The sequence below is a fragment of the Poromitra crassiceps genome (assembly GCF_964638095.1).
Source record: "Poromitra crassiceps genome assembly, chromosome: 4".
Lineage (NCBI taxonomy): Eukaryota > Metazoa > Chordata > Actinopteri > Beryciformes > Melamphaidae > Poromitra > Poromitra crassiceps.
The window spans coordinates 57488432-57515534 of record NC_139626.1 but is presented as its reverse complement, the minus strand read 5'-3'; the positions used below and the strand labels follow the sequence as shown (position 1 = coordinate 57515534).

Below are 27103 nucleotides of genomic sequence, written 5' to 3'. Positions count from 1 at the left end.
GAGCCTGTTGACCTGCGCTGCACACAAAGCCTGGGAAACACAATGGCCCAGAAGAAACCCAAGCCCAGTGGCACTGTGCCATTAGCCCAGTGGCTTCTATAATTACTGCCTCTGTGCCTCTCTTTCAACCTACAAGCCCCTCTCTGTGTCTACAGAGCGTTTCAACCTACAAGCCCCTCTCTCTGTGTCTACAGAGCGTTTCAACCTACAAGCCCCTCTCTCTGTGTCCACAGAGCGTTTCAACCTACAAGCCCCTCTCTCTGTGTCCACAGAGCGTTTCAACCTACAAGCCCCTCTCTCTGTGTCCACAGAGCGTTTCAACCTACAAGCCCCTCTCTGTGTCCACAGAGCGTTTCAACCTACAAGCCCCTCTCTGTGTCCACAGAGCGTTTCAACCTACAAGCCCCTCTCTCTGTGTCCACAGAGCGTTTCAACCTACAAGCCCCTCTCTGTGTCTACAGAGCGTTTCAACCTACAATAGCGTTTCAACTAGGGATGTCAATTTTCGGTTAATTTCACTTTCGATTAACCGACGCTAATAATCGATTAACCTATCGGTTAATTCATAATTTTTTAATATTAATTTTTTTATTATTATTATTTTTTTTAAGACGTTTCGCCATGCTGCTTTCTTTGTTTCTTCCTGATTTCGTTCCCTCGCTGTCAGAGGAGGAGGGGCTGTCTGTCAGTGTCTGTGCCGGCGCGCGCGTGTGTGTGCGCCCCGGATACGCTGCATGTTTGGGGAGAAATGCGTTTAATTAGAAGTAGGCTATAACATGCTGAGTGATATAGAGTGGACCTGCTTTTCCCCCCGCTGTTGCCTGTCGGATACACGAGAGGAGAGCGTGACAAATTCATAATTTTTTAATATAATTTTATTTTTATTTTTTTTATATTAACTGATAGACCGACAGCAATAACCGAACAACGACGTTAGCAACGGTTAATCAATTAACGGTTAACCGTTGACATCCCTAGTTTCAACCTACAAGCCCCTCTCTGTATCTACAGAGTAGTGCTGCACGATTAATCGAATCGCAATCGCGATGTCAGCACATGCGATTACATAACCGCAAAAGGGTGCGATTATTTATATATATACATATATATATATTAGGGATGTCAATTTTCGGTTAATTTCACTTTCGATTAACCGACGCTAATAATCGATTAACCTATCGGTTAATTCATAATTTTTTAATATAATTTTTTTTTTTTTTTTTTTTTTTTTTTTTTGTCTATTTACTCAATGAACTCATGCCCAAACAAGGCGTGTCTATTTAGATGCTGACATGTTAATGATTTTTGTGTTAGAATTTCTAACACAAAAAGCATTAACAAGCATTAACAAAAAGCATCAACATTTCAACACAAATTCTTTTTGTGTTAGAATTTCTAACACAAAAAGCATTAACATTTCAGCATCTAAATAGACACGCCTTGTTTGGGCATGAGCTCATTGAGTAAATAGACCAAAAAAAAAAAAAAATTTTTTTTTTTTTTTTTTTTAATATTAACTGATAGACCGACAGCAATAACCGAACAACGACGTTAGCGACGGTTAATCGATTAACGGTTAACCGTTGACATCCCTAATATATATATATATATATTAGGGGTGTCACGATGCACGATACGATACACGATATTGGGTTCACGATAACGATACGATATTTTAACAATATTTTTTTGCGATAGATTTGTAAGTTGACCGTGCATCTTCCACGCTAATTTTACTAATTTCTCCATTTTCATCCTCCGTGTCTGTAACGTCCCTCGTCTGTTCAAACAAAGCATTGAAAAGGAGAGCGAGCATGCAATCAGATGCAGATCAGTGCCACCATGTTCAGCTTCTTTTTCTCGCGATATGAGATTTCATCTCAACGATACATATTGTCACGTTTTGATATCGCGATATATTGTGGGACGATATATTGTGACATCCAGAATATATATATATATATATATATATATATATATATATATATATATATATATATATATATATATATATATAAAGAGTCTGTGTGTGCGTGTCGGCCTCGTCTAACACGTTACACGCGACGCAGCAAATAAACAAACAAACTCTGCCATCACAGTCACACTGGACATCAACACTAGCGGGGGACTTCTCCCACCTCCAAATATACAGCAATGTTATAAGGTTAAACATAAACACCTTACAGCGGGAGAGACAGCAGCCACCGCTAACGGCTAACTAAGCTAAGCGAGTGGCCGATCAGAAAATGGAATGGACGTAAACAGCCGTGTGATTAGTGAGAAAGTCAATGAGAGCTGCAGGTGAGCTAAGCCCTAAGCACCTTTAGGGTCTACATGTAAATTCTGTGTCTAACACACTCTCTAGAAAAAAGAAAAGTCACGAGTGTGACGTTGACCGTAATCTGTCGCTGCAAAAGAAATAAACTGGTTATTCCATCAAAAACTCATACCGGCACAACCCTAGATACCATTTGTTTATATCACAATCGCAAATCGCTCCTTTTCCCCAAATCGTGCAGCACTACTACAGAGCCACAGACCCTCACTATCACTGCCCCCTGCAGCACTACTACAGAGCCACAAACCCTCTCTAGGCTCTTTCACACCCAGATCACGCAAAATTGCAGTTTAGGAGTCCCGCAAAGGCCGCAGCCACACAGAGCCAAGCAGCACGGCCACATTCCCGTGCTGCGGTGTACTTTCAGGTGAAATCCCCCGCTCCCGGATTGAAAGGCAAGCGGAGGGATTTCCAGCTCCAACTAAAATTGGAACGATACACGACCGCACGCCAGTCTTCTCTGTATCGTTCCAACAGAGCTGATTTCGAGAGGGAATATCCTCAGACCAACTCGCCACAGACAGCTATAGCCCTCTGAAGCTTATTATTATATCCGTTAATTTTACCTACTAATGTCAACATTGTTTGAGCATAAAGCCTAACCGCACGGAGCATTCCTCCTGGCGTCCCTGCAGTCATGATTGTATCCACCTTATTTTTGGCGGCCATTTTTGCCTGATCTGCATGTGGGTGCTTCTTCCGGTGTGATCCTCCCAGCCTTGTTGCTGACAGCTTGACACCCGTCTGGGCGAACGGAGCAAATCACTAATCAGGTCCGGCTTGGCAGAAATCTCGTCGATAAATATCCCTTTAAGAGCGCAGTGCATTCATGGGTAATCACCTGCTGTGGCTAATATTAACCATTTCGAGTAACACTATTTCCATACGGATCACCAGCGTTAGTTTGTTGTTTATAACGTGGCTATATTCATAACTATCTCTATCTCGGATGCGTTATTTCGAATCGCACATAGGTTGCGCCAAACCACACATAGGTTACGCCTGGCACAACCTATGTGGGTTTCAGGACGAAACGGACTCGAGCCACTAACGTCATCTTAAGAGCACAATATTCCTGGAATGCAAGTTTAACTAAACAGTTACATGTCCTCTGCATTCTACATAAAATTAAGATATTACGGGTTGTTTTATTTTGTATGTTACATACTTATTGACCAAGTTATGTTCAATTCAGCCAGGGTACAAGAGACTGAGTGTAGGTGGCCATCTTTTCAAATCAAGTAGAATACATTAGGAAATGGCAAGCTGCAACAATGAGTCACGTTAAACCGGAACTTGTACGCACAATTATTTTTTACAGTGGGGCATTCAAAAATAAGGTGGATAGGCTACTTTTTTTACTTTCACCCATGCACTTTCTTGATACATGAGGTGATTTCCCCTGTAATTTTTTTATGAATGAGCTGACCATTCGCACCTTTTCCGGCTCGCTGCGACGACGCTTTCAAGTGGAGGCGGGTTGCCAGGTAACCCGGCGCTGTGACTACCTACCGTGGCGGGACAAAAGGCGTAAAACAATTATCCACCAACGCGCGTTCACCACTTTCACATCGGAGGCGCGAATCCTATTTTCCGTGCATTTTTCGGCTTTCAAGGCCGGTGTGAAAGAGCCTACTATCACTGCCCCCTGCAGCACTACTACAGAGCCACAAACCCTCACTATCACTGCCCCCTGCAGCACTACTACAGAGCCACAAACCCTCACTATCACTGCCCCCTGCAGCACTACTACAGAGCCACAAACCCTCACTACCACTGCATCCTGCAGCACTACTACAGAGCCACAAACCCTCACTATCCTTGCCCCCTGCAGCACTACTACAGAGCCACAAACCCTCACTATCACTGCCTCCTGCAGCACTACTACAGAGCCACAAACCCTCACTATCACTGCCTCCTGCAGCACTACTACAGAGCCACAAACCCTCACTATCACTGACAGCCCCCTGCAGCACTACTACAGAGCCACAAACCCTCACTATCACTGTCTCCTGCAGCACTACTACAGAGCCACAAACCCTCACTATCACTGTCTCCTGCAGCACTACTACAGAGCCACAAACCCTCACTATCACTGCCCCCTGCAGCACTACTACAGAGCCACAAACCCTCACTATCACTGCCCCCTGCAGCACTACTACAGAGCCACAAACCCTCACTATCACTGCCCCCTGCAGCACTACTACAGAGCCACAAACCCTCACTATCACTGCCTCCTGCAGCACTACTACAGAGCCACAAACCCTCACTATCACTGCCTCCTGCAGCACTACTACAGAGCCACAAACCCTCACTATCACTGCCTCCTGCAGCACTACTACAGAGCCACAAACCCTCACTATCACTGCCTCCTGCAGCACTACTACAGAGCCACAAACCCTCACTATCACTGCCTCCTGCAGCACTACTACAGAGCCACAAACCCTCACTATCACTGCCCCCTGCAGCACTACTACAGAGCCACAAACCCTCACTATCACTGCCCCCTGCGGCACTACTACAGAGCCACAAACCCTCACTATCGCTGACCCCTGCAGCACTACTACAGAGCCACAAACCCTCACTATCACTGCCTCCTGCAGCACTACTACAGAGCCACAAACCCTCACTATCACTGCCCCCTGCAGCACTACTACAGAGCCACAAACCCTCACTACCACTGCCCCCTGCAGCACTACTACAGAGCCACAAACCCTCACTACCACTGCCCCCTGCAGCACTACTACAGAGCCACAAACCCTCACTATCACTGCCTCCTGAAGCACTACTACAGAGCCACAAACCATCACTATCACTGCCTCCGGCAGCACTACTACAGAGCCACAAACCCTCACTACCACTGCCCCCTGCAGCACTACTACAGAGCCACAAACCCTCACTATCACTGCCCCCTGCAGCACTACTACAGAGCCACAAACCCTCACTACCACTGCCCCCTGCAGCACTACTACAGAGCCACAAACTCTCACTACCACTGTCTCCTGTAGCACTACTACAGAAGCACAAACCCTCACTATCACTGCCCCCTGCAGCACTACTACAGAGCCACAAACCCTCACTACCACTGCCCCCTGCAGCACTACTACAGAGCCACAAACCCTCACTACCACTGTCTCCTGTAGCACTACTACAGAAGCACAAACCCTCACTACCACTGTCTCCTGTAGCACTACTACAGAAGCACAAACCCTCACTATCACTGCCCCCTGCAGCACTACTACAGAGCCACAAACCCTCACTATCACTGCCTCCGGCAGCACTACTACAGAGCCACAAACCCTCACTATCACTGCCCCCTGCAGCACTACTACAGAGCCACAAACCCTCTCTAGGCTCTTTCACACACAGATCACGCAAAATTGCAGTTTAGGAGTCCCGCAAAGGCCGCAGCCTCGCCACAGAAATTGCTTTCACACAGAGCCAAGCAGCCACATTCCCGTGCTGCGGTGTACTTTCAGGTGAAATCCCCCGCTCCCGGATTGAAAGGCGAGCGGAGGGATTTCCAGCTCCAACTAAAATTGGAACGATACACGACCGCACGCCAGTCTTCTCTGTATCGTTCCAACAGAGCTGATTTCGAGAGGGAATATCCTCAGACCAACTCGCCACAGACAGCTATAGCCCTCTGAAGCTTATTATTATATCCGTTAATTTTACCTACTAATGTCAACATCGTTTGAGCATAAAGCCTAACCGCACGGAGCATTCCTCCTGGCGTCCCTGCAGTCATGATTGTATAGGCTACTTTTTTAACTTTCACTCGTGCACTTTCTTGCTACATGAGGTGATTTCCCCTGTAATTTTTTTATGAATGAGCTGACCATTCGCACCTTTTCCGGCTCGCTGCGACGACGCTTTCAAGTGGAGGCGGGTTGCCAGGTAACCCGGCGTTGTGACTACCTACCGTCGCGGGACAAAAGGCATAAAACAATTATCCACCAAAGCGCGTTCACGACTTTCACATCGGAGGCGTGAATCCTATTTTCCGTGCATTTTTCGGCTTTCAAGGCCGGTGTGAAAGAGCCTACTATCACTGCCCCCTGCAGCACTACTACAGAGCCACAAACCCTCACTACCACTGCCCCCTGCAGCACTACTACAGAGCCACAAACCCTCACTATCACTGCATCCTGCAGCACTACTACAGAGCCACAAACCCTCACTATCACTGCCCCCTGCAGCACTACTACAGAGCCACAAACCCTCACTATCACTGCCCCCTGCAGCACTACTACAGAGCCACAAACCCTCACTATCACTGTCTCCTCCAGCACTACTACAGAGCCACAAACCCTCACTATCACTGCCTCCTGCAGCACTACTACAGAGCCACAAACCCTCACTATCACTGCCCCCTGCAGCACTACTACAGAGCCACAAACCCTCACTACCACTGCCCCCTGCAGCACTACTACAGAGCCACAAACCCTCACTACCACTGCCCCCTGCAGCACTACTACAGAGCCACAAACCCTCACTATCACTGCCCCCTGCAGCACTACTACAGAGCCACAAACCCTCACTATCACTGCCTCCTGCAGCACTACTACAGAGCCACAAACCCTCACTATCACTGCCTCCTGCAGCACTACTACAGAGCCACAAGCCCTCACTATCACTGCCTCCTGCAGCACTACTACAGAGCCACAAACCCTCACTATCACTGCCCCCTGCAGCACTACTACAGAGCCACAAACCCTCACTATCACTGCCTCCTGCAGCACTACTACAGAGCCACAAACCCTCACTATCACTGCCCCCTGCAGCACTACTACAGAGCCACAAACCCTCACTATCACTGTCTCCTCCAGCACTACTACAGAGCCACAAACCCTCACTATCACTGCCCCCTGCAGCACTACTACAGAGCCACAAACCCTCACTATCACTGTCTCCTGCAGCACTACTACAGAGCCACAGACCCTCACTATCACTGCCCCCTGCAGCACTACTACAGAGCCACAAACCCTCACTATCACTGCCCCCTGCAGCACTACTACAGAGCCACAAACCCTCACTATCACTGCCCCCTGCAGCACTACTACAGAGCCACAAACCCTCACTATCACTGCCCCCTGCAGCACTACTACAGAGCCACAAACCCTCACTATCACTGCCCCCTGCAGCACCACTACAGAGCCACAAACCCTCACTATCACTGCCCCCTGCAGCACTACTACAGAGCCACAAACCCTCACTATCACTGCCCCCTGCAGCACTACTACAGAGCCACAAACCCTCACTATCACTGCCCCCTGCAGCACTGCTACAGAGCCACACACCCTCACTATCACTGCCCCCTGCAGCACTACTACAGAGCCACAAACCCTCACTATCACTGCCCCCTGCAGCACTGCTACAGAGCCACAAACCCTCACTATCACTGCCTCCTGCAGCACTACTACAGAGCCACAAACCCTCACTATCACTGCCTCCTGCAGCACTACTACAGAGCCACAAACCCTCACTATCACTGCCCCCTGCGAAAACTCTTTCTTTCTTTCTTTCTTTCTTTCTTTCTTTCTTTCTTTCTTTCTTTCTTTCTCCTTCCTTATCCCATGTTTTGCATAGCCAGACTATTATCTCTCTGTCTGCAGTCAGTTTGCCCTCTAGCCTCTGTAGGATTAGCCTTACCTCGTTTGATCCCTATCTCAGCTATCCAACTTGGCTTCAGATTGGATTTACACCCAGTGGTGGATTAGTCAAAAACAAAAACAAGAAAAGGCTTCTTTGCATACAAACAATTAGGGGTAAGAGCTCAACAATAAAATTGTCAAATTATATTTTAGCTGCTTTTCTTTTTTTTACCGATTGTTTAACTGATTGTGGGCATATCGTGGGGCATATCGTCTAATATCGATCGCAGCCCCCTGAATCGAATTGAATCACAAACTATCAGCAGATTTGTGATATCGGCAAATCGTTGTCACATGAATCCAGATCAGATCGCATCGCGATCAAACTTGTGATTCCCACCCCTACAAATAATCCTTATCCAGGTGATACTCCAGAAGGTTCTAGAGTAGACTCGTCTATTCTGGACAGATTGGGAACAGCAGGTTGAGTGTCGGCCCTAAGCTGTGTTGTGTATTTGTCCATATTTACAGGTGACACAGGCTGTTGTGTTGTGTATTTGTCAAACTGTACAGGTGACACAGGCCATAAGCTGTGTTGTGTTGTGTATTTGTCCAACTTTACAGGTGACACAGGCCCAAAGCTGTGTTCTGTTGTGTATTTGTCCAACTTTACAGGTGTCACAGGCCCTAAGCTGTGTTGTGTATTTGTCAAACTGTACAGGTGACACAGGCCCTAAGCTGTGTTGTGTATTTGTCAAACTGTACAGGTGACACAGGCCCTAAGCTGTGTTGTGTTGTGTATTTGTCAAACTTTACAGGTGACACAGGCCCTAAGCTGTGTTGTGTTGTGTATTTGTCAAACTGTACAGGTGACACAGGCCCTAAGCTGTGTTGTGTTGTGTATTTGTCAAACTTTACAGGTGACACAGGCCCTAAGCTGTGTTGTGTTGTGTATTTGTCAAACTTTACAGGTGTCACAGGCCCTAAGCTGTGTTGTGTTGTGTATTTGTCAAACTTTACAGGTGACACAGGCCCTAAGCTGTGTTGTGTTGTGTATTTGTCCATATTTACAGGTGTCACAGGCCCTAAGCTGTGTTGTGTTGTGTATTTGTCCATATTTACAGGTGTCACAGGCCCTAAGCCATACATGGGCAACATACGGCCCGCGGGCCATATGCGGCCCTGTGTGGCCCGCGATGGAATTGCAAAAAAAAAAGAAAAGAAAAAAAGAAAATTTTTACAGTGCACTTGAACGCAACATGCAATATACCCGCTGAATAAGTGTCCAAATGTTCATGTCATTCTGGCCAATACTCTTCTGTTATAGCATTTCAGTCTGGAATATGGAATATCTTTCAATAATATTTACGACTAAAAGGCTAAAAGTAATCTCACGTATAAGAAATGACTGTTCTACATTGAAGTAGAAATTTAAATAATTAACTTGTTGGTTTTGGATTTATTTAGCTTCAAGAGTGCATTTTTGTTCTTGTGTGACCCTCAACACAGGCTTTGAGAATCCCGGGCCACTTACAGATACTTATGCTTAAATTAACCCACTCATATTCTGGTTTATTTCAAGAAAAACATTTCGGCTAGTGGAAATTCTAATTGGCTGGTAACTTTAAAATCTAGCAGCCATATTGGCAGGTGGTGAAAAAAGTTAATTTCAAGCCCTGCAGGGAGAGCAGGTGGTAGGAGTGAGTGAGGAAAAGGATCAAATATTCGTGGTTAAGACTGAATAATGACATCACAATTGTTCATTTAAAATGAGTTATTCCTCTAAACCTGGCTTCAAATTAGAGATGCTGCGATCCGATCATGTGATCGGATATCGGCGCGATATCAGCCAAAAAACATGGATCGGATCGGATCGGATTCCAGCGAAAATGACCGATCCAAGGCTCCGATATAAGCACTCCATTCCATGACTCCGCTCCAGGATTTCTATCCAGCATGCAGCAGCAGCAGCACACAGAGGCCGCGTTGAGCCTAGGATGGCCAGGGCCAAAACATTGTCTTGCTTCAACATACATCGCATTGCATAAACCATTTCCACCCGCAGGTTTGAGGAGTAGCTAACATAAACGTCAGATAAATACTCTATAGGCTAACGTTACCCACTGAGGCAGCTAACATGGCTAATTAGCTAGCTAACAGCAGCTATATCTTTCTCCTCTAACTCACGTTAACGACACGTTAGTTGACTGAGCGAACGGCGCTGTACAGCAGGTCGTTATCAAAACGTATTGCACTGAAGAGAAGTAACATTAGATAATGACGAAAGACTCCTCCAATCTGGCAGTGGAAATGTATGCACAAACTTTGTGTGTAACTTTGCGAGACTCAACCGAATGACTGATGAGTCTCGTGTTGAGCCTAGGATGGCCAGGGCTTAGATCTGCGTGAGCACGACCCGTCGTAATTTGTCCAATTCAAGGTACATTAAAACGTTGTCTTGCTTCAACATACATCGCATCGCATAAACCATTTCCACCCGCAGGTTTGAGGAGTAGCTAACAAACGTCAGATAAATACTCTCTATAGGCTAACGTTACCCACTGAGGCAGCTAACATGGCTAATTAGCTAGCTAACAGCAGCTATATCTTTCTCCTCTAACTCACGTTAACGACACGTTAGTTGACTGAGCGAACGGCGCTGTACAGCAGGTCGTTATCAAAACGTATTGCACTGAAGAGAAGTAACATTAGAAAATGACAAAAGACTCCTCCAATCTGGCAGTGGAAATGTATGCACAAACAGGGACAGGGCTGTGTGTGTGAGAGAGAGACACAGGGACAGGGCTGTGTGTGTATGTGTCCTGTGTGAGACAGAGTGGGGGTGTGGGGGTGTACAAAAGAAGTGTGTATTTGATTGTTATGTTTTAGTTTTACATCAAATTAATTAGATGAACTAAATCGTTTACATACTATATTACCAAAGCACACACATACATACCTAACCCTAAAAATGTTTGTTGCCTGCTAGCTATCAGACAGCATAGAGAGACTTAAATATGTGCTGTATCGGTATCGGATCGAAATCGGTATCGAATCGGGTATCGAAATTTGATCGGAATCGGATCGGTTTTGAGCTAAAATATCGAAATCGGATCGGAATTGAAAAATCTCGATCGCAGCATCTCTACTTCAAATGCCCCAAATTTTTCGCGCTGGCGCCGTTCAGCCCTCAGCAAAATCTGGTAGCGAGGACATTTTTTTGTGGCCCTCTCTATCGTCAAAGTTGCCCATCCATGGTGTTACGGCATGACAATATTTGTTCGGCCCCCGGCAACAATCTGGGTTTCTCATGTGGCCCCCCATGAAAAATAGTTGCCCACCCCTGCCCTAAGCTGTGTTGTGTTGTGTATTTGTCAAACTTTACAGGTGACACAGGCCACACATCAGATCGTGATGAACTGTGCTGACATTGATATCATCACTGCCTCCTTTGTACCAGAGGGAGGAGAAGGTGAGGGTGAGATGTCGTTTTGTTCCCTCTTTCCTCTTTCTCCTTCATCATGAATAGGGCTGGGCTCAAAAAATCCATTATCCGATTTTTAATCGATTTTTATTTTAATCCTCGATTATCGATTCATATGTCCAGAGATCGATTTTTTTATTATTACTATTTTTTTTTTTTTAAATAAACAGGCTAAAATATTATGCTGTGTGTGTGGTAGTTGAAACATAGTTTCAAGTTGACGTTTATTTATGTTTGTAGTTGAAACAAAAACATAAAATACTGTAGGCTACATGAATGGAAATGTTTGATCAATAATATCTACTTTTAGAAATGATATAGGCTGAAATCAAATCACTGTGCATAATTGTGAAAGTGTCTTTATTGACAGATGAAAAGGCTGTTATTTACCCTTTGTCACCACCTGGTGAGTAAATATTATGTGTAACTAAAACCATTAAAATTGACAACAGGTCTGCAACTTTTTTCCCCCCCATGTATCTACTTGGCTGGTTGGGAACCCCTGCGTTACATAACTGGACATGTAATTCAGGGTACAGCTCAAAAAACATTTTGAAACATATTGAACTCGATCGAATCGGAATCGAATCGAAATGAATCGATTCGCAACCTTGTGAATCGGAATCGAATCGATTCTTGAAATTTGAACCGATACCCAGCTCTATTCATGAAACTGACATCATTGACGCACATGCTTACATCTTGGCTGCCGCGTCCAAATCGTTGTTCGTCTCATTGTGTGGATCACACCTTTGCTTTAAAGTTGACAAACACCATAAAGGGGCTGTTCAGACACAACGTGTGTATTTCACTTCTTTTATCGACTGTTTTCATTAGGCCCTTTTGTTGTATTCTTTTGACTGCATTCTGTTTTTAGTCTCCCCTTGTTTCTCCTTCCCCCAGAGTGGTGGACACACCCACGCATCCCCCATAGTCTCGGACACGTGCACTTATATCCTTCCACTCTCACACGCACCCATACATTCATTCACCGGTTCATATTCCACACTGACGCCTTAAAGTCGAGCCGAACCCAAAAATGAGTTTTATTTCCTTTTAGTTCAGATACCTGGGTAATATGCAGTGCACCTATTTAATTAAAAAAATATCACAACAATCTAATTTCTTTAGTTTTTCACACTTTTTCACATCAAAAGTTCATTTTTCAAGATTTCATTGATAACAGTAATGTACAGTTTGCTGACGTCGCCTAGTACTATCAAATTTCTACCCCATTTCAACCAATCATATCACGACATGGCAGCTGTCAATCAAATCTGCATTTCAGGATAATTTTCTCTTCCAAATGAAGTAGAAAATGGCGCCTAGTGCCTGTCATCTGGCGGAATTCCTATCCCATAAACTAACTACTAACTTGGCCAATTGTTAGAAACATGAACAAAAAACAAAAACTATAATCTCTAAGAATGCAAAGAAATGTAACTGGCTCGTTAAAACGCGCATTCCAAGGATATCGTATTTACAGAAATAGCGTAAAAGGCGCGCGCTTGAGAGCGTTTGAGAGCGTGGTTGTCAGGGGTCTGCCCTCGGAGATTCCAGGCGGGCGGGCAGCACCCATTCATTGGATTGTCCGCTCCCTCCGCACGAAGCAGCTGGCTGCCTGGTACTCCGCGGATCCCACTTGCGTAGCACGACAACACGCTGAATCCCACTGGATTTGGGGGTGGAACACGCCAGGATTGACCATTGCCAAAGCCAGTCGACAGAATTGTCAAATCAAATCATCGACATGATACTATGACCTGCCTCTCAATTTGTCATCTCACACAAATTATGTTTTCAGTCTGAAACGGACTGCGACGCACGTGACGAACGGGTTCAGTTCGACTTTAAAGCATAACATATTTTCGTTAAACTATGAAGCTTTTGCACACAAAAAAGTGTTCTTTTTTATTTTCCTGAAAATGACTGAATTCATGACTGAATAAATGGTTAATTTAATGACAATAGCCAATGAGCTGCATTGAGTCATTCTGGTAAGAAATGCATAGTGCATCATGAGAACGGTAACACGGATGAATCATTGTGTCCCTAAATGTGCTCCTAACTTTTTCACTTAGCATAATGTAAGGTGACATTTACACTAGGCCTGTCGCTTTCTTCCCAAAATAAAGTTCGAACAAACTTTAATTGCCCGCAAAATGTTCGAATATATTCAAAGTTTTTTGGTTAATTAAAAAAAAAAATGTTTTTTTTTTTTTTTTTTTTTTTTTTGCACCGGGCATCGGCCCGACGTGTTTGGACGCTCACAGTCACAACACTGCCTCACAAACTTGGCTGCATCCAACTCGAGACAACTTTTCAGACCCTGGAGACAATCTTTCTCTCAGAAGAGACTAACACGACAAATCTGGAGACTTTTTCTGACATGGGATTAACATTACCAGCAAGCAGCAGTTGGTTAATTTTGGTTAATAAAAAAATAAATAATAATCGAACAGGTCAATTATACATTCGAACATGCCCTCCTCCCCCACATTCGAAGTTAAATTCGAATTTCGAATACAAAGTGACAGCCCTAATTTACACTATCACACCCAGTTCATAAATGCTGCAATACTTAAAATGCAAAGGCTCCCATCAATGGGCCATAGGCTCAATCCCCATCCCCAGTTGGTGATAGATAGTGATTTAACAAACATTTATTGACATGAACATCTTTGAGCGTATCACTTTAATAAATTGCCAATATGTATACAAAATGACAAAAGAAGGTAATGCTTAAAATGTATTATTGCGGCGCCAAAAGGCGCGGTGAAAGGATTGGGTGCACCTAAATGATGTGCCGGTGCACCTAAATTAAAAAGTTAGTCTGGACTAGGGATGCACGATATGGATTTTTAGAGCCGATACGATAACCGATAAATATATTCTTCTTGGCCGATAACCGATACGATATAACCGATAATTATTATATAAAAAAAAAATATATATATATATATTTTTAGTTTTTAACCTGTATTTTATGCACACCTGGGGTTAAAAAAGGGTTAGGGTAGATGTATGGATGTAGTGAGCATAGTTCTGACCTAACCAAATCTAACTGACATCACTGTGAACGCAAAACGAAGAAAACTTCTGATATAATATGATTGTTTTAATAAAGTGTATCACTCAATTATAGTCAATACAAAAATAAAGGCTTTTATATAACGGAAAGCCAAGCTGCTTAGTCTGCAGATAAAACACAATGACAAAAGGCATAGTAATTTAGACTTGTCATACTGATCTGTTAAAATTTTGCATGGGTTCCAGTTCTCAGTGAGTTGTAGCCTGGGCCCAATGAATGGGGCAGGCACTATATAAACCATCTGTGTCGTTTCACTTTTTACTGAAAAATGCTGCCACCAGATTAAAGAAAAGAACCCTATGTTGACTGACTGATGCTATTTATGTAGCCTAATGTGCGCGCGACTGCGCCTTTGTTTTCATTATTGGCTGTTAGATGGCTCTGTCCAGCACTATGGTCCAGCAGCTAACGCTAACTAGCGCGGTTAGCTTAACGTTAGCGAGTGGTTGCGAGTTAAATACACAATCCCTGGATGTTTCATTTCGGGTAAAGGGGTTTCCATTAGTTTCTATAAGTTTACGCCAGCTCTGTGTATTAAGTGCTTTTGCGGGGCTGTTTGATCACAAGCCACAGACTGTAAATGTCACAAGCATTTTGTCTGCCAAGCGGACGAGTCTGCAGGGTAGGCCGCACGACGAGCTAATGCTAACAAAACTCGCTAACAATAACAACAAACATATCCGCTGCATCATCGCCAGCTTTGGTTTAACGTAATGCCAGCTTATTGGTTTCCCCTCCTCTCGGAACCTGTGTGGGACATGGATTGCAAATTACAGTAGCTTGATAATTCTGAAACTGCAGCATACTGGCAGCAGCCATGTTTGCGTCGCAGCTGTGATGTCACGAATGTGCGACAACAAAAGCTCCGCTTCCGAGGCAAAAAATAAAGCAGGATTATTATCGGATAATTTATCGGAAAAAGGCCATTATCGGAATAATAAATAATAACGCAAATGGCCATATTGGCCGATAATTTATCGGTCCGATAATTATCGTGCATCCCTAGTCTGGACCCCCGCCGAGAGCGCTTAAAACGCCAGGTGCGCTCCTAGCGCGTCCTCACCATAGAGAATGAATTGCAGAAAGGAGCTGGCTTCTCAAATGCACACGTCCTTCTCTGAACAGGCCCCCTGATACACCACAGAGGACGGTGTACGTTCTGGGATCAGGGTATTGTGTTTTGTTTTTTTCTTTCCCTTTTTAGAAATCAACGCCACGGGATTCAACTATCAAAATGAAGATGAGAAAGTCACTCTGTCATTCCCTAGCGCTCTTCAGAAAGGTAAGAGGAGACGGTCGGCGGCGACGTCCCGTCTTGCAACATTGGGCGTATCGTTTGTCGCCGTTGAACAATAACAAAATGGCCCTTTGCTTTGAATGAATAACGCAGAGCTGTTTGTGTTTTGCGTCCGACTCCAGGCTCCGGCACGTTGAAGGTCGACTTTGTGGGGGAGCTGAACGACAAAATGAAAGGATTCTATCGAAGTAAATATGCATCTTCTGCCGGAGAAGTCCGCTACGCTGCTGTCACACAGTTCGAGGTAACTGCCCGGCTTACAACACACGCGCACGCACACACACACACACACATATATGCACTCACGCACGCACGCACGCACACACACACACACACACACACACACACACACACACACACTCACGCACGCGCGCACTCACACACACACACACACACACACACACACACACATGCACGCTCACAGCCCCAGGCAAATGATTTCTTTAGGAAAGTGAGTTGGATTGCTTAAGCCCATAATGGCCTGTGTTGCAATATAGCCACGGGGAGTGTTGTGAAGGTCATGTGATTCATGCTGGTTGTCTCAGACCTGTCCTAAAGGTTAGGCAATACCTCATAACATTCCTTTTAGTTAGAAAACGCTACGATGTATCTGCGTTGTTTACAATGTGTTGTTGTCTTTTACTTTGAAAAGGCTACGATGTTTCTGCGTTGTTTACAATGTGTTGTTGTCTTTTACTTTGAAAAGGCTACGATGTATCTGCGTTGTTTACAATGTGTTGTTGTCTTTTACTTTGAAAAGGCTACGATGTTTCTGCGTTGTTTACAATGTGTTGTTGTCTTTTACTTTGAAAAGGCTACAATGTATCTGCGTTGTTTACAATGTGTTGTTGTCTTTTACTTTGAAAAGGCTACGATGTTTCTGCGTTGTTTACAATGTGTTGTCTTTTACTTTGAAAAGGCTACGGTGTTTCTGCCTTGTTTACAATGTGTTGTTGTCTTTTACTTTGAAAAGGCTACGATGTTTCTGCGTTGTTTACAATGTGTTGTCTTTTACTTTGAAAAGGCTACGATGTAACTGCGTTGTTTACCATGTGTTGTCTTTTACTTTGAAAAGGCTACGATGTATCTGCCTGCGTTGTTTACAATGTGTTGTCTTTTACTTTGAAAAGGCTACGATGTTTCTGCCTTGTTTACAATGTGTTGTCTTTTACTTTGAAAAGGCTACGATGTTTCTGCGTTGTTTACAATGTGTTGTCTTTTACTTTGAAAAGGCTACGATGTCTCCGTTGTTTACAATGTGTTGTCTTTTACTTTGAAAATGCTACAATGTTTCTGCGTTGTTTACAGTGTGTTGTCTTTTACTTTGAAAAGGCTACGATGTTTCTGCGTTGTTTACAATGTGTTGTCTTTTACTTTGAAAAGGCTACCATGTTTCTGCGTTGTTTACAATGTGTTGTCTTTTACTTTGAAAAGGCTACGATGTTTCTGCATTGTTTACAATGTGTTGTCTTTTCCTTTGAAAATGTGTTTTTGTTGGGAAAACGGCGGCAGTCAAAAATGAGGTCGGCCTCGTCGGGAATCTTGGACTGGAGGGAGGTCCATCAGCGGCTGAAGCCCCGCCTCCTCCAGGATGGAAGCCTACTGTGAACATATATATATAACACGGTGTCCTCCCCTCTGCCCCCTGCAGGCCACCGACGCGCGCAGAGCCTTTCCCTGTTGGGACGAGCCAGCTATCAAAGCCACCTTTGACATCGCTCTGATAGTTCCCAAGGACCGGGTCGCCTTGTCAAATATGGTACGTGTCACACGTTCACTCCTCGCCTCCGAGAAGCTCCGGACAGCTTGAGACAAACACATACACGCACACGCGCACACACACACACACACACACACACACACCCTCCTTCTTTGCTAACCTAGCTTACATAACATAACACATACGTGATGGCTCGTTGCATATTGGACCTCTGGCTAGCGCCTGTCTGTTGGAGATCCAAAAGCAACTACATGTAAAATGACTTTTTACAATGAGGTCACTCATTGTGTTCATAACCCCCCCCCCCCACACACACACACACCTCTGCCTTAAAAAAACAACGTATGTGATTCACACACTGTCTCAACTTTAGCTGAAGGCGTTTGCAACACAATTTCATTCAAAGTTATCTGGCATAGGTTGCTTCTTACAAACAAAATAATTGAACAGACCGTCAGCCTTTGATTATTACATTATATTATATTTTCATGTCCAATCATGGTAACAGTGTCACTTGCTGCAGCCAAACCAGGTAAATATATATAGGATGTACCGGGGCATTATTAAGTTGAAATAAATAGTCATAGCATATGAAGTTTGTGATTGATTATAAACTTTTACTGCTGTGACTGATTATGTATTGTGTGTTCCAGCAACTCCAGAAATCATTTGCTGGTCGTGCGTTCATGTTCCATAAGCATAGAAATAACCAGCACACGCAGGCTCATGAGTTAAGAGCACTACGAACTAGAGCTCTGTCAGCCAAAATCTCCACTGAATACTGACCTCTAGCTATAAGAGGGGTCACTTGTTTCTCTAGGTAATCTACTGACTACTGTACCTCTAGCTATAAGAGGGGTCACTTGTTTTTCTAGGTAATCTACTGACTACTGTACCTCTAGCTATAAGAGGGGTCTCTTGTTTTTCTAGGTAATCTACTGACTACTGTACCTCTAGCTATAAGAGGGGCCACTTGTTTGTCTAGGTAATCTACTGACTACTGTACCTCTAGCTATAAGAGGGGTCACGTGTTTGTCTAGGTAATCTACTGACTACTGTACCTCTAGCTATAAGAGGGGTCACGTGTTTGTCTAGGTAATCTACTGACTACTGTACCTCTAGCTATAAGAGGGGTCACGTGTTTGTCTAGGTAATCTACTGACTACTGTACCTCTAGCTATAAGAGGGGTCACTTGTTTTTCTAGGTAATCTACTGACTACTGTACCTCTAGCTATAAGAGAGGTCACTTGTTTTTCTAGGTAATCTACTGACTACTGTACCTCTAGCTATAAGAGGGGTCACTTGTTTTTCTAGGTAATCTACTGACTACTGTACCTCTAGCTGTAAGAGGGGTCACTTGTTTTTCTAGGTAATCTACTGACTACTGTACCTCTAGCTATAAGAGGGGTCACTTGTTTTTCTAGGTAATCTACTGACTACTGTACCTCTAGCTATAAGAGGGGTCACGTGTTTTTCTAGGTAATCTACTGACTACTGTACCTCTAGCTATAAGAGGGGTCACTTGTTTTTCTAGCTAATCTTACAGTTGAACATTATTGGAATAGTATCCAGATGAATTATGATGTTGTGATGGGAGGGATTAGGTTTTGGCATAGCCCCCCCCCCCCATCCCCAGCACTCGGACCTTCAGTCATCCAGAAGTTTTCCATGCTGCAGCTGAGGATCCTCCGGGCGACAGTCAGACATGTCGCTGCATACAAATTTGTGTATAATCAGTGCAGCTTCATATTGTTTGTGTATTCAAAATTCCCATGCCAGAGGGGGGCCATGAAGATTATAGAGGAAACCATAACTTGGGAAAACCAGAAATAGCAGTGAAGTAGCAAGAAGGCAGTTGAGGCAATATGAGGATCAGACATTGCAGCTGTTCACTAACGAGATTTCCAAACAAGCGAGTTGACTGAGAGATACTCGTACAGAGACGGAAAGAAAGGAAATTAATGTTTAAAGAAAATACAGACACTTCCACAAGTTAAGGCAACACGAACCAATAGTGATGATTCCAGACAAATGACAGAATTATTTAATTTGATTAATTTAGTTCTCTGATAAGGACTGGACTGTTTTAGCGTGTTTTCGCCCGTGTCCTCTAGCTTTGTCACGGAGCAGCCGAGTGAACGCCTGAACGCAGACTTAACGTTAGTTGGAGGCGTGTGACCGAACACGGTGTCGTGTTTCTTTTCAAGGGGACAGTTCACGAACGTACCCATTTTGGGGGGAAGTATTAACCGAACGAACATTAATTAATTGAATTAATGAATTAATTGGCATGAGAATGATTAAGTCGGTTAGAGGTTCTAAATGTCTGTTTCGATAAATGTCCAGTTAATTTTCCAGCCCTACGAAGAATTCAACTAGTTTGGCCAGCAAGCCTTTACCCGCTGCAGACTGACCCACCGGTCTTCTTGTTTTTTGTGCAAACCTGCCGAAATGTGTGTCCGCAGCAAATACACCATGGCCTTTCAAATACACCATGGCCTTTCAAATACACCATGGCCTTTCAAGTCCTTGGACAATGCAAGAGCAGGCTGCATTCAGCCCGGCTGTGCATTTTCATACACACAGAGCATTCCGTCGACACTTTCATTCAGAGCAGGGATGGAGTCTTTAATCCTGCCAGTGTTTGTGTCATTTTCTACTAGGGTTGTCAAAAGTATCGATAGTATCGAAAAGTATCGATACTGAAAATTTGAATCGGATACAATACTCATTTGCAACAGGTATCGATAGTATCGAAAGTATCAATATATATATTTTTTTAATGGATACAATACTCATTTGCAACAGTTTTGATACCATCAGTGCTTTTGAAAAATCACAGATTTACCCCTCCCTATCATTGGGTATCTGTTGCTTCAACAAGCTTAAAGTCCCTGGAAACCAGAAATATTTCTTTATTATTTAGCATTTTGAGTTCATCACATCACAGGACCCTATGTTAATAAGCCACCAGCCAAATTTGAACGATGATGAACGTCGCAAAGTATATAAATTTAGGTTTGACAGTCGTGGCAAAACTCATGAGAATCAATTATTTTTTAGAGTGTATTTTCTCCCGCGGACTGTGTGGGCGTGTCCCGTCTGCAGCAGGTTTTCCGAGAGAGAGAGAGCGCGAGACAGAGGGGGGGGAGGGAAACGGAGAAAGAGATCGAGTGCTGTGTGTTGAACACAGCACTCGTGCTAGAGAGAGAGAGAGAGAGAGAGAGAGAGAGAGAGAGAGAGAGAGAGAGAGAGAGAGAGAGAGAGAGAGAGAGAGAGAGAGAGAGAGAGAGAGAGAGAGAGAGAGAGAGAGAGAGAGAGAGAGAGAGATGCGCGCGCGTCTGTCCATCTGTCTAATTTTTATGCGTCTTGATGTGTCATCATCCCCCCTTCCCGTGGTATCGAGTATCGATATTTTCCTGGGTATCGGTATCGAAGTAGAAACTCTAGTATCGAGACATCCCTATTTTCTACTCACTGAGTCACGTAGCACCACTAATAGGACTCATAATGGTAAATGGCCTGCATTTATTTAGCGCCTTTATCCAAACCACTTTACAATGTGCCTACATTCACCCACACGCCCGTTCACACAGACATTCACACACCGATGGCGGCAAGCTGCTACGCGGGGTGCCGGCACACAGCCATGGGGAGCAATTTGGGGTTCAGTATCTTGCCCAAGGACACTTCGACATGCAGACTGGAGAAGCCGGGGATCGAACCACCGACCTCTTTTCCGAAATACTACTACTACTAATATGAATATCAACCGCAACGGCAACTAAAAGAGCTTTTCTCCTTAGCTCTCATTTCTTGACCCAGTAATCTCCAGTGTTTCCCATACATAAAGGAATTTGTGGCGGGCCGCCACAATAATATTTTGACCGCCACAATAAGATGTTGACCAAATTTTTTTTTTTTTTTTTTTACAGTGCACCTGAACGCAACATGCAAGATATCCGCTGAATAAGTGTCCAATAAATGTTCATGTCATTCTGGCCAATACTTCTGTTATAGCATTTCAGTATGGAATATGGAATATCTTTCAATAATCTAGCTGCTAAATTGTCAAATACCGCCATCTGCTCGCTACGCAGGCACTTATGTATGTACTTAACCTAACTAACTTAACCTAACTATCCGGTGTGCACAACATTGTCAGCCTAAACTCCGGCTGACACCCCAAAAACCTACAATCCGCTACAGAAAAATGTATATTGTTTGTTTATTAACTGGCCCCTCGCCTTCTATCATTTCACAAAAGTGGCAAAGCAAGTTGAGTATCCCTGACCTATAGGGAGAAATTTAGTTTGTCATTGTAAACCCACAGCACAGTAATGATGACATGTTCTTCATAGATCTAGCCTTTTAATTTTGCTCTTAAGCTTTCTCAAAGTACACCAAATTCATGCATTTTACTTTAAAATGTTTAAAAAAATCTCGCAGGGGGGCATGCCCCCGCACCCCACCTGGGGGGTCTGCGGTCCCCCACCACAAATTCTTAAAATCCTGTGGGAAACACTGATCTCTATTCTACACGATCATCCTAGGCCAGGGGTCTATAGAGAGGCAAAGTTAGTTAACATCACTTCCTGCTTTTCTCCCTGTACCAATCGCTGAAAAAATATGAATGGCGGTGAACGGAGAATAACGTAACTTTTTTGATCCCGTTTGAATTGTGCCACGGGGTGCCAACGTAAATTTTGTCAATTTAAAACATAACTTTGCATGTCAGGAAAGTCGCAGTTTGTCGCCAAACTGTTGCACTATGAGTTATAAATCAGAAAGACTACATACACTGTCGCCTAAGTGACGTCACTTTCTCTACCGGCAAAGCTGAAGACCGGAGACATGCCACGAGCTATGTCGTTTTTATACGAAACTAACCCCTACGTTTCAGACTGACGACAAACTGCGACTTTCTTTACATGCAAAGTTATGTTTTAAACAAAATGAACGTTGGCACCCCGTGGCACAATTCAAACGGGATCAAAAAAGTAACGTTATTCTTCGTTCACTGCCATTCATATTTTTCCCAGCGCTGGTACAGGGAGAAAGCAGGAAGTGACGTTTCACTTTCGCTCTCTATTCTACATGAGCATCCTAGGCCAGGGCTCTATTCTACATGATCATCCTAGGCCAGGGCTCTATTCTACATGATCATCCTAGGCCAGGGCTCTATTCTACATGATCATCCTAGGCCAGGGCTCTATTCTACATGATCATCCTAGGCCAGGGGTCTATTATACATGATCATCCTAGGCCAGGACTCTATTCTACATGATCATCCTAGGCCAGGACTCTATTCTACATGATCATCCTAGGCCAGGGCTCTATTATACATGATCATCCTAGGCCAGGACTCTATTATACACGATCATCCTAGGCCAGGGCTCTATTCTACACGATCATCCTAGGCCAGGGCTCTATTCTACACGATCATCCTAGGCCAGGGCTCTATTCTACACGATCATCCTAGGCCAGGGCTCTATTATACATGATCATCCTAGGCCAGGGCTCTATTCTACATGATCATCCTAGGCCAGGGCTCTATTCTACATGGTCATCCTAGGCCAGGGCTCTATTCTACATGATCATCCTAGGCCAGGGCTCTATTCTACACGATCATCCTAGGCCAGGGGTCTATTCTACACGATCATCCTAGGCCAGGGCTCTATTCTACACGATCATCCTAGGCCAGGGGTCTATTATACACGATCAACCTAGGCCAGGGCTCTATTCTACACGATCATCCTAGGCCTGGGCTCTATTCTACACGATCATCCTAGGCCAGGGCTCTATTCTACACGATCATCCTAGGCCTGGGCTCTATTCTACACGATCATCCTAGGCCTGGGCTCTATTCTACACGATCATCCTAGGCCAGGGCTCTATTCTACACGATCATCCTAGGCCTGGGCTCTATTCTACACGGTCATCCTAGGCCAGGGCTCTATTCTACACGATCATCCTAGGCCAGGGGTCTATTCTACACGATCATCCTAGGCCAGGGCTCTATTCTACATGATCATCCTAGGCCAGGGGTCTATTCTACACGATCATCCTAGGCCAGGGGTCTATTATACACGATCAACCTAGGCCAGGACTCTATTCTACACGATCATCCTAGGCCAGGGCTCTATTCTACATGATCATCCTAGGCCTGGGCTCTATTCCACACGATCATCCTAGGCCAGGGGTCTATTCCACATGATCATCCTAGGCCTGGGCTCTATTCTACATGATCATCCTAGGCCTGGGCTCTATTCTACATGATCATCCTAGGCCTGGGCTCTATTCTACATGATCATCCTAGGCCAGGACTCTATTATACATGATCATCCTAGGCCAGGGGTCTATTATACATGATCATCCTAGGCCTGGGCTCTATTCTACATGATCATCCTAGGCCTGGGCTCTATTCTACATGATCATCCTAGGCCAGGCCTCTATTATACATGATCATCCTAGGCCAGGACTCTATTATACATGATCATCCTAGGCCAGGACTCTATTATACATGATCATCCTAGGCCAGGACTCTATTATACATGATCATCCTAGGCCAGGACTCTATTATACATGATCATCCTAGGCCAGGGGTCTATTCTACATGATCATCCTAGGCCTGGGCTCTATTCTACATGATCATCCTAGGCCTGGGCTCTATTCTACATGATCATCCTAGGCCAGGACTCTATTATACATGATCATCCTAGGCCAGGGGTCTATTATACATGATCATCCTAGGCCAGGGGTCTATTATACATGATCATCCTAGGCCAGGGGTCTATTATACATGATCATCCTAGGCCTGGGCTCTATTCTACATGATCATCCTAGGCCAGGGGTCTATTATACATGATCATCCTAGGCCAGGGGTCTATTCTACATGATCATCCTAGGCCAGGGGTCTATTATACATGATCATCCTAGGCCAGGGGTCTATTATACATGATCATCCTAGGCCAGGTGTCTATTATACATGATCATCCTAGGCCTGGGCTCTATTCTACATGATCATCCTAGGCCAGGGGTCTATTATACATGATCATCCTAGGCCAGGGGTCTATTATACATGATCATCCTAGGCCAGGGGTCTATTATACATGATCATCCTAGGCCAGGGGTCTATTATACATGATCATCCTAGGCCAGGGGTCTATTATACATGATCATCCTAGGCCAGGGGTCTATTATACATGATCATCCTAGGCCAGGGGTCTATTATACATGATCATCCTAAGCCAGGGGTCTATTCTACATGATCATCCTAGGCCAGGGGTCGGCAACCTTTACTATCAAAAGAGCCATTTTTGGCGGAAAAAATAGCCACAAAAGAATGTCCTGGATTTGCTGACTGATGATTCTTGCCATTGCTATGACGGTCTTAGTTTATTGCTGATGAACAAGAATGATGGAAGTTTGGTACAGCAGGTTTAATGATTTCAAGTCAGGTGGATGTTTGCATAAGATGGTAGCCTACTTGTTTGTATGGTGCTCATATTTCTGTCGCTCTTACTGTATGAATGAATGAATGAATTTGATGAATCAAAAAATAGAGTACACCACAAGCATACGTACCGTTGGAAGTTGAAACACTGTAAATGAGGGAATGAAGAGTATACTGAGCATTTCTTTTTCCCTTTTTTTTTTTTTTGTTTATTGCTGATGAACAAGAATTAGGGCTGGGACGGATCACGGATAATCCGTGACCCGTACGGATCAGCCCCCACGGTTCGGAACGCGGTTCGGAATGTCAATGGTCTGCGGACCACCCCCTAGCCCCCCCCACCCCCCTTCGTTTCATTCAACGTTTAACGTTAGTGTCTGAGAACGCCCAGCGCAGCCAGACACAGCCAGGCATAATCATGGCAAGCACAAGTGAGCTTCCTCAACCCTTCTCCCCGCTGTAAAGTCTCTCTGAAGGCTGTGGCTAGTGGCTACTAAAGACAGCGTCACACAAACTTATTTCAACACCTCTGAAAAAGCACAGGAATGCGATCAGCGTGTTGCGCGCTGCACAAGATATTAACGAGAGCCACAACACACACACACACGCGCACACTTTTCACGAACACATTATCACCGGACGGTGAAATGTTGCCTTAGGACACATAACAACAAAACAACACGTGGGGCCACTGAGTAGCTTAACGTAGCATCAACGTTATGTTTCCAGACTGACCTGGTCTGGTCTGTAGGTCTGTACCCGTGTCATGTGACTGGTGCAAGCAACAGCCACGAAGTTAGGCATAGCAGTGCCACCTAAAACAGGAAGTTGGGTTGTTGTGCCTTCAGAGTAAAAGCATACATTGTGTCACTTATGAGAATTTTTTTTTTTTGAGCTATCCAGGGCAACAAATGGTTAGAGAATTATAATAGTATTAAAAAAATCTAATCGAAAATCTAATTTTGAGAGAAAAAATCTGATATATATATTTTTTTGCTGATCCGAAAAATCTGTGATGCGTGGCTCAAAATCCGTCACGCGATCCGATCCGTGGGTTTTCTGATCCGTGCCAGCCCTAACATTTGCTGCCTTTGGAAGTTGAAACACTGTAAATGAGGGAATGAAGTCAGTTGTGGATATTTATATAGAGATGGCAGTCTTCTTGTGGATGGAATAAGATGACCGATCCTTTGGAGATGTACATTTTAATGTGCGAGTCATTAATCTTGGTGTGGCACTCTGATTGACAAGCAAATTTGAACATGACACTTCATATCAGAAAGGTTGCCGGCCGACGCTGTACTGTAGATGTTTTAATGACAGTTTGATGCATTCTCTGTCCGTGAACGGCTTTCCATCTGCTGAGCTGAGCTGCCACAAAACTATCTGCTGAGCTGCCACAACACTAGCAGCAGTGGTGGAGTTTGGCTATTTGATCCCAGTATTAAAAGTGGCCTACATTTGTTTCGGCATCGGCCGATATCGGTCTTGTTGACTGCAATCGGCTATCGGCAAAAATGTGCCGTTTACCGATTGCAGTGATATTTGGCCTATCAGTTGGGTCACATAATTTGTTGTTTGTTTGCTTCATAATTACATTACACTCTGATTGAATTTGTGCTCGTTCACAGATAGTGTGATGAAGGGCTCAAAAGACTTTAAAACGGGTCAGTTATTTGTTTATAATGAAGATTTATTTGTTTCCCTCTCAAAAAAGGCGTAAAAAGACACATCGTATCGGCTATCGGGCAAATTCTTATTTTAAACATCTGTACCGAATTTTGCAATCGGTGCATCCCTACTGGAAATGTCTACTTTTGTTGTTTGCTGATTTCTCGCCGCAGATCACGCATACCAGTAAGCCAGCAGCAAACAAATCTGTCTACGCACTATTTAATTATCTTTTTACATTTTTACAATTGGAAAATGTAGGAATCACTTTAGGCCTAAAACAATGACAATGACAAAAAAATGAAAATGTTAAAAAATAACCGTTCAGGCCGTGTGTCCATCTAGCGTCTTTTTCCGACCGCTAAACGCTGGAAGTACGCTGGGGAGCGCTGATCTCGGCGCACAATATACAAGGAAGCAGTCTCAAACTAACGTTAGTTCAGTGCGG

The 27103-nt window shown here is 44.2% G+C and overlaps 1 protein-coding gene across 2 annotated transcripts in view; it reads left to right on the top strand.

The window, feature by feature from the left end:
- Positions 1–27103, top strand: part of npepps (aminopeptidase puromycin sensitive) — a gene marked incomplete at its 5' end in the record, with an annotated part of 99125 nt that overhangs the window by 7932 nt on the left and 64090 nt on the right. The window contains 4 exons of one of the 2 annotated variants that reach the window (XM_083635557.1): positions 11323–11407; positions 15715–15792; positions 15930–16051; positions 17459–17566. In XM_083635557.1, the coding sequence (XP_083491683.1) occupies positions 11323–11407; positions 15715–15792; positions 15930–16051; positions 17459–17566 (393 nt within the window). Of the gene's footprint in view, positions 1–11322; positions 11414–15714; positions 15793–15929; positions 16052–17458; positions 17567–27103 lie in introns of both variants that reach the window. The other variant, XM_083635558.1, reaches the window with a different exon arrangement.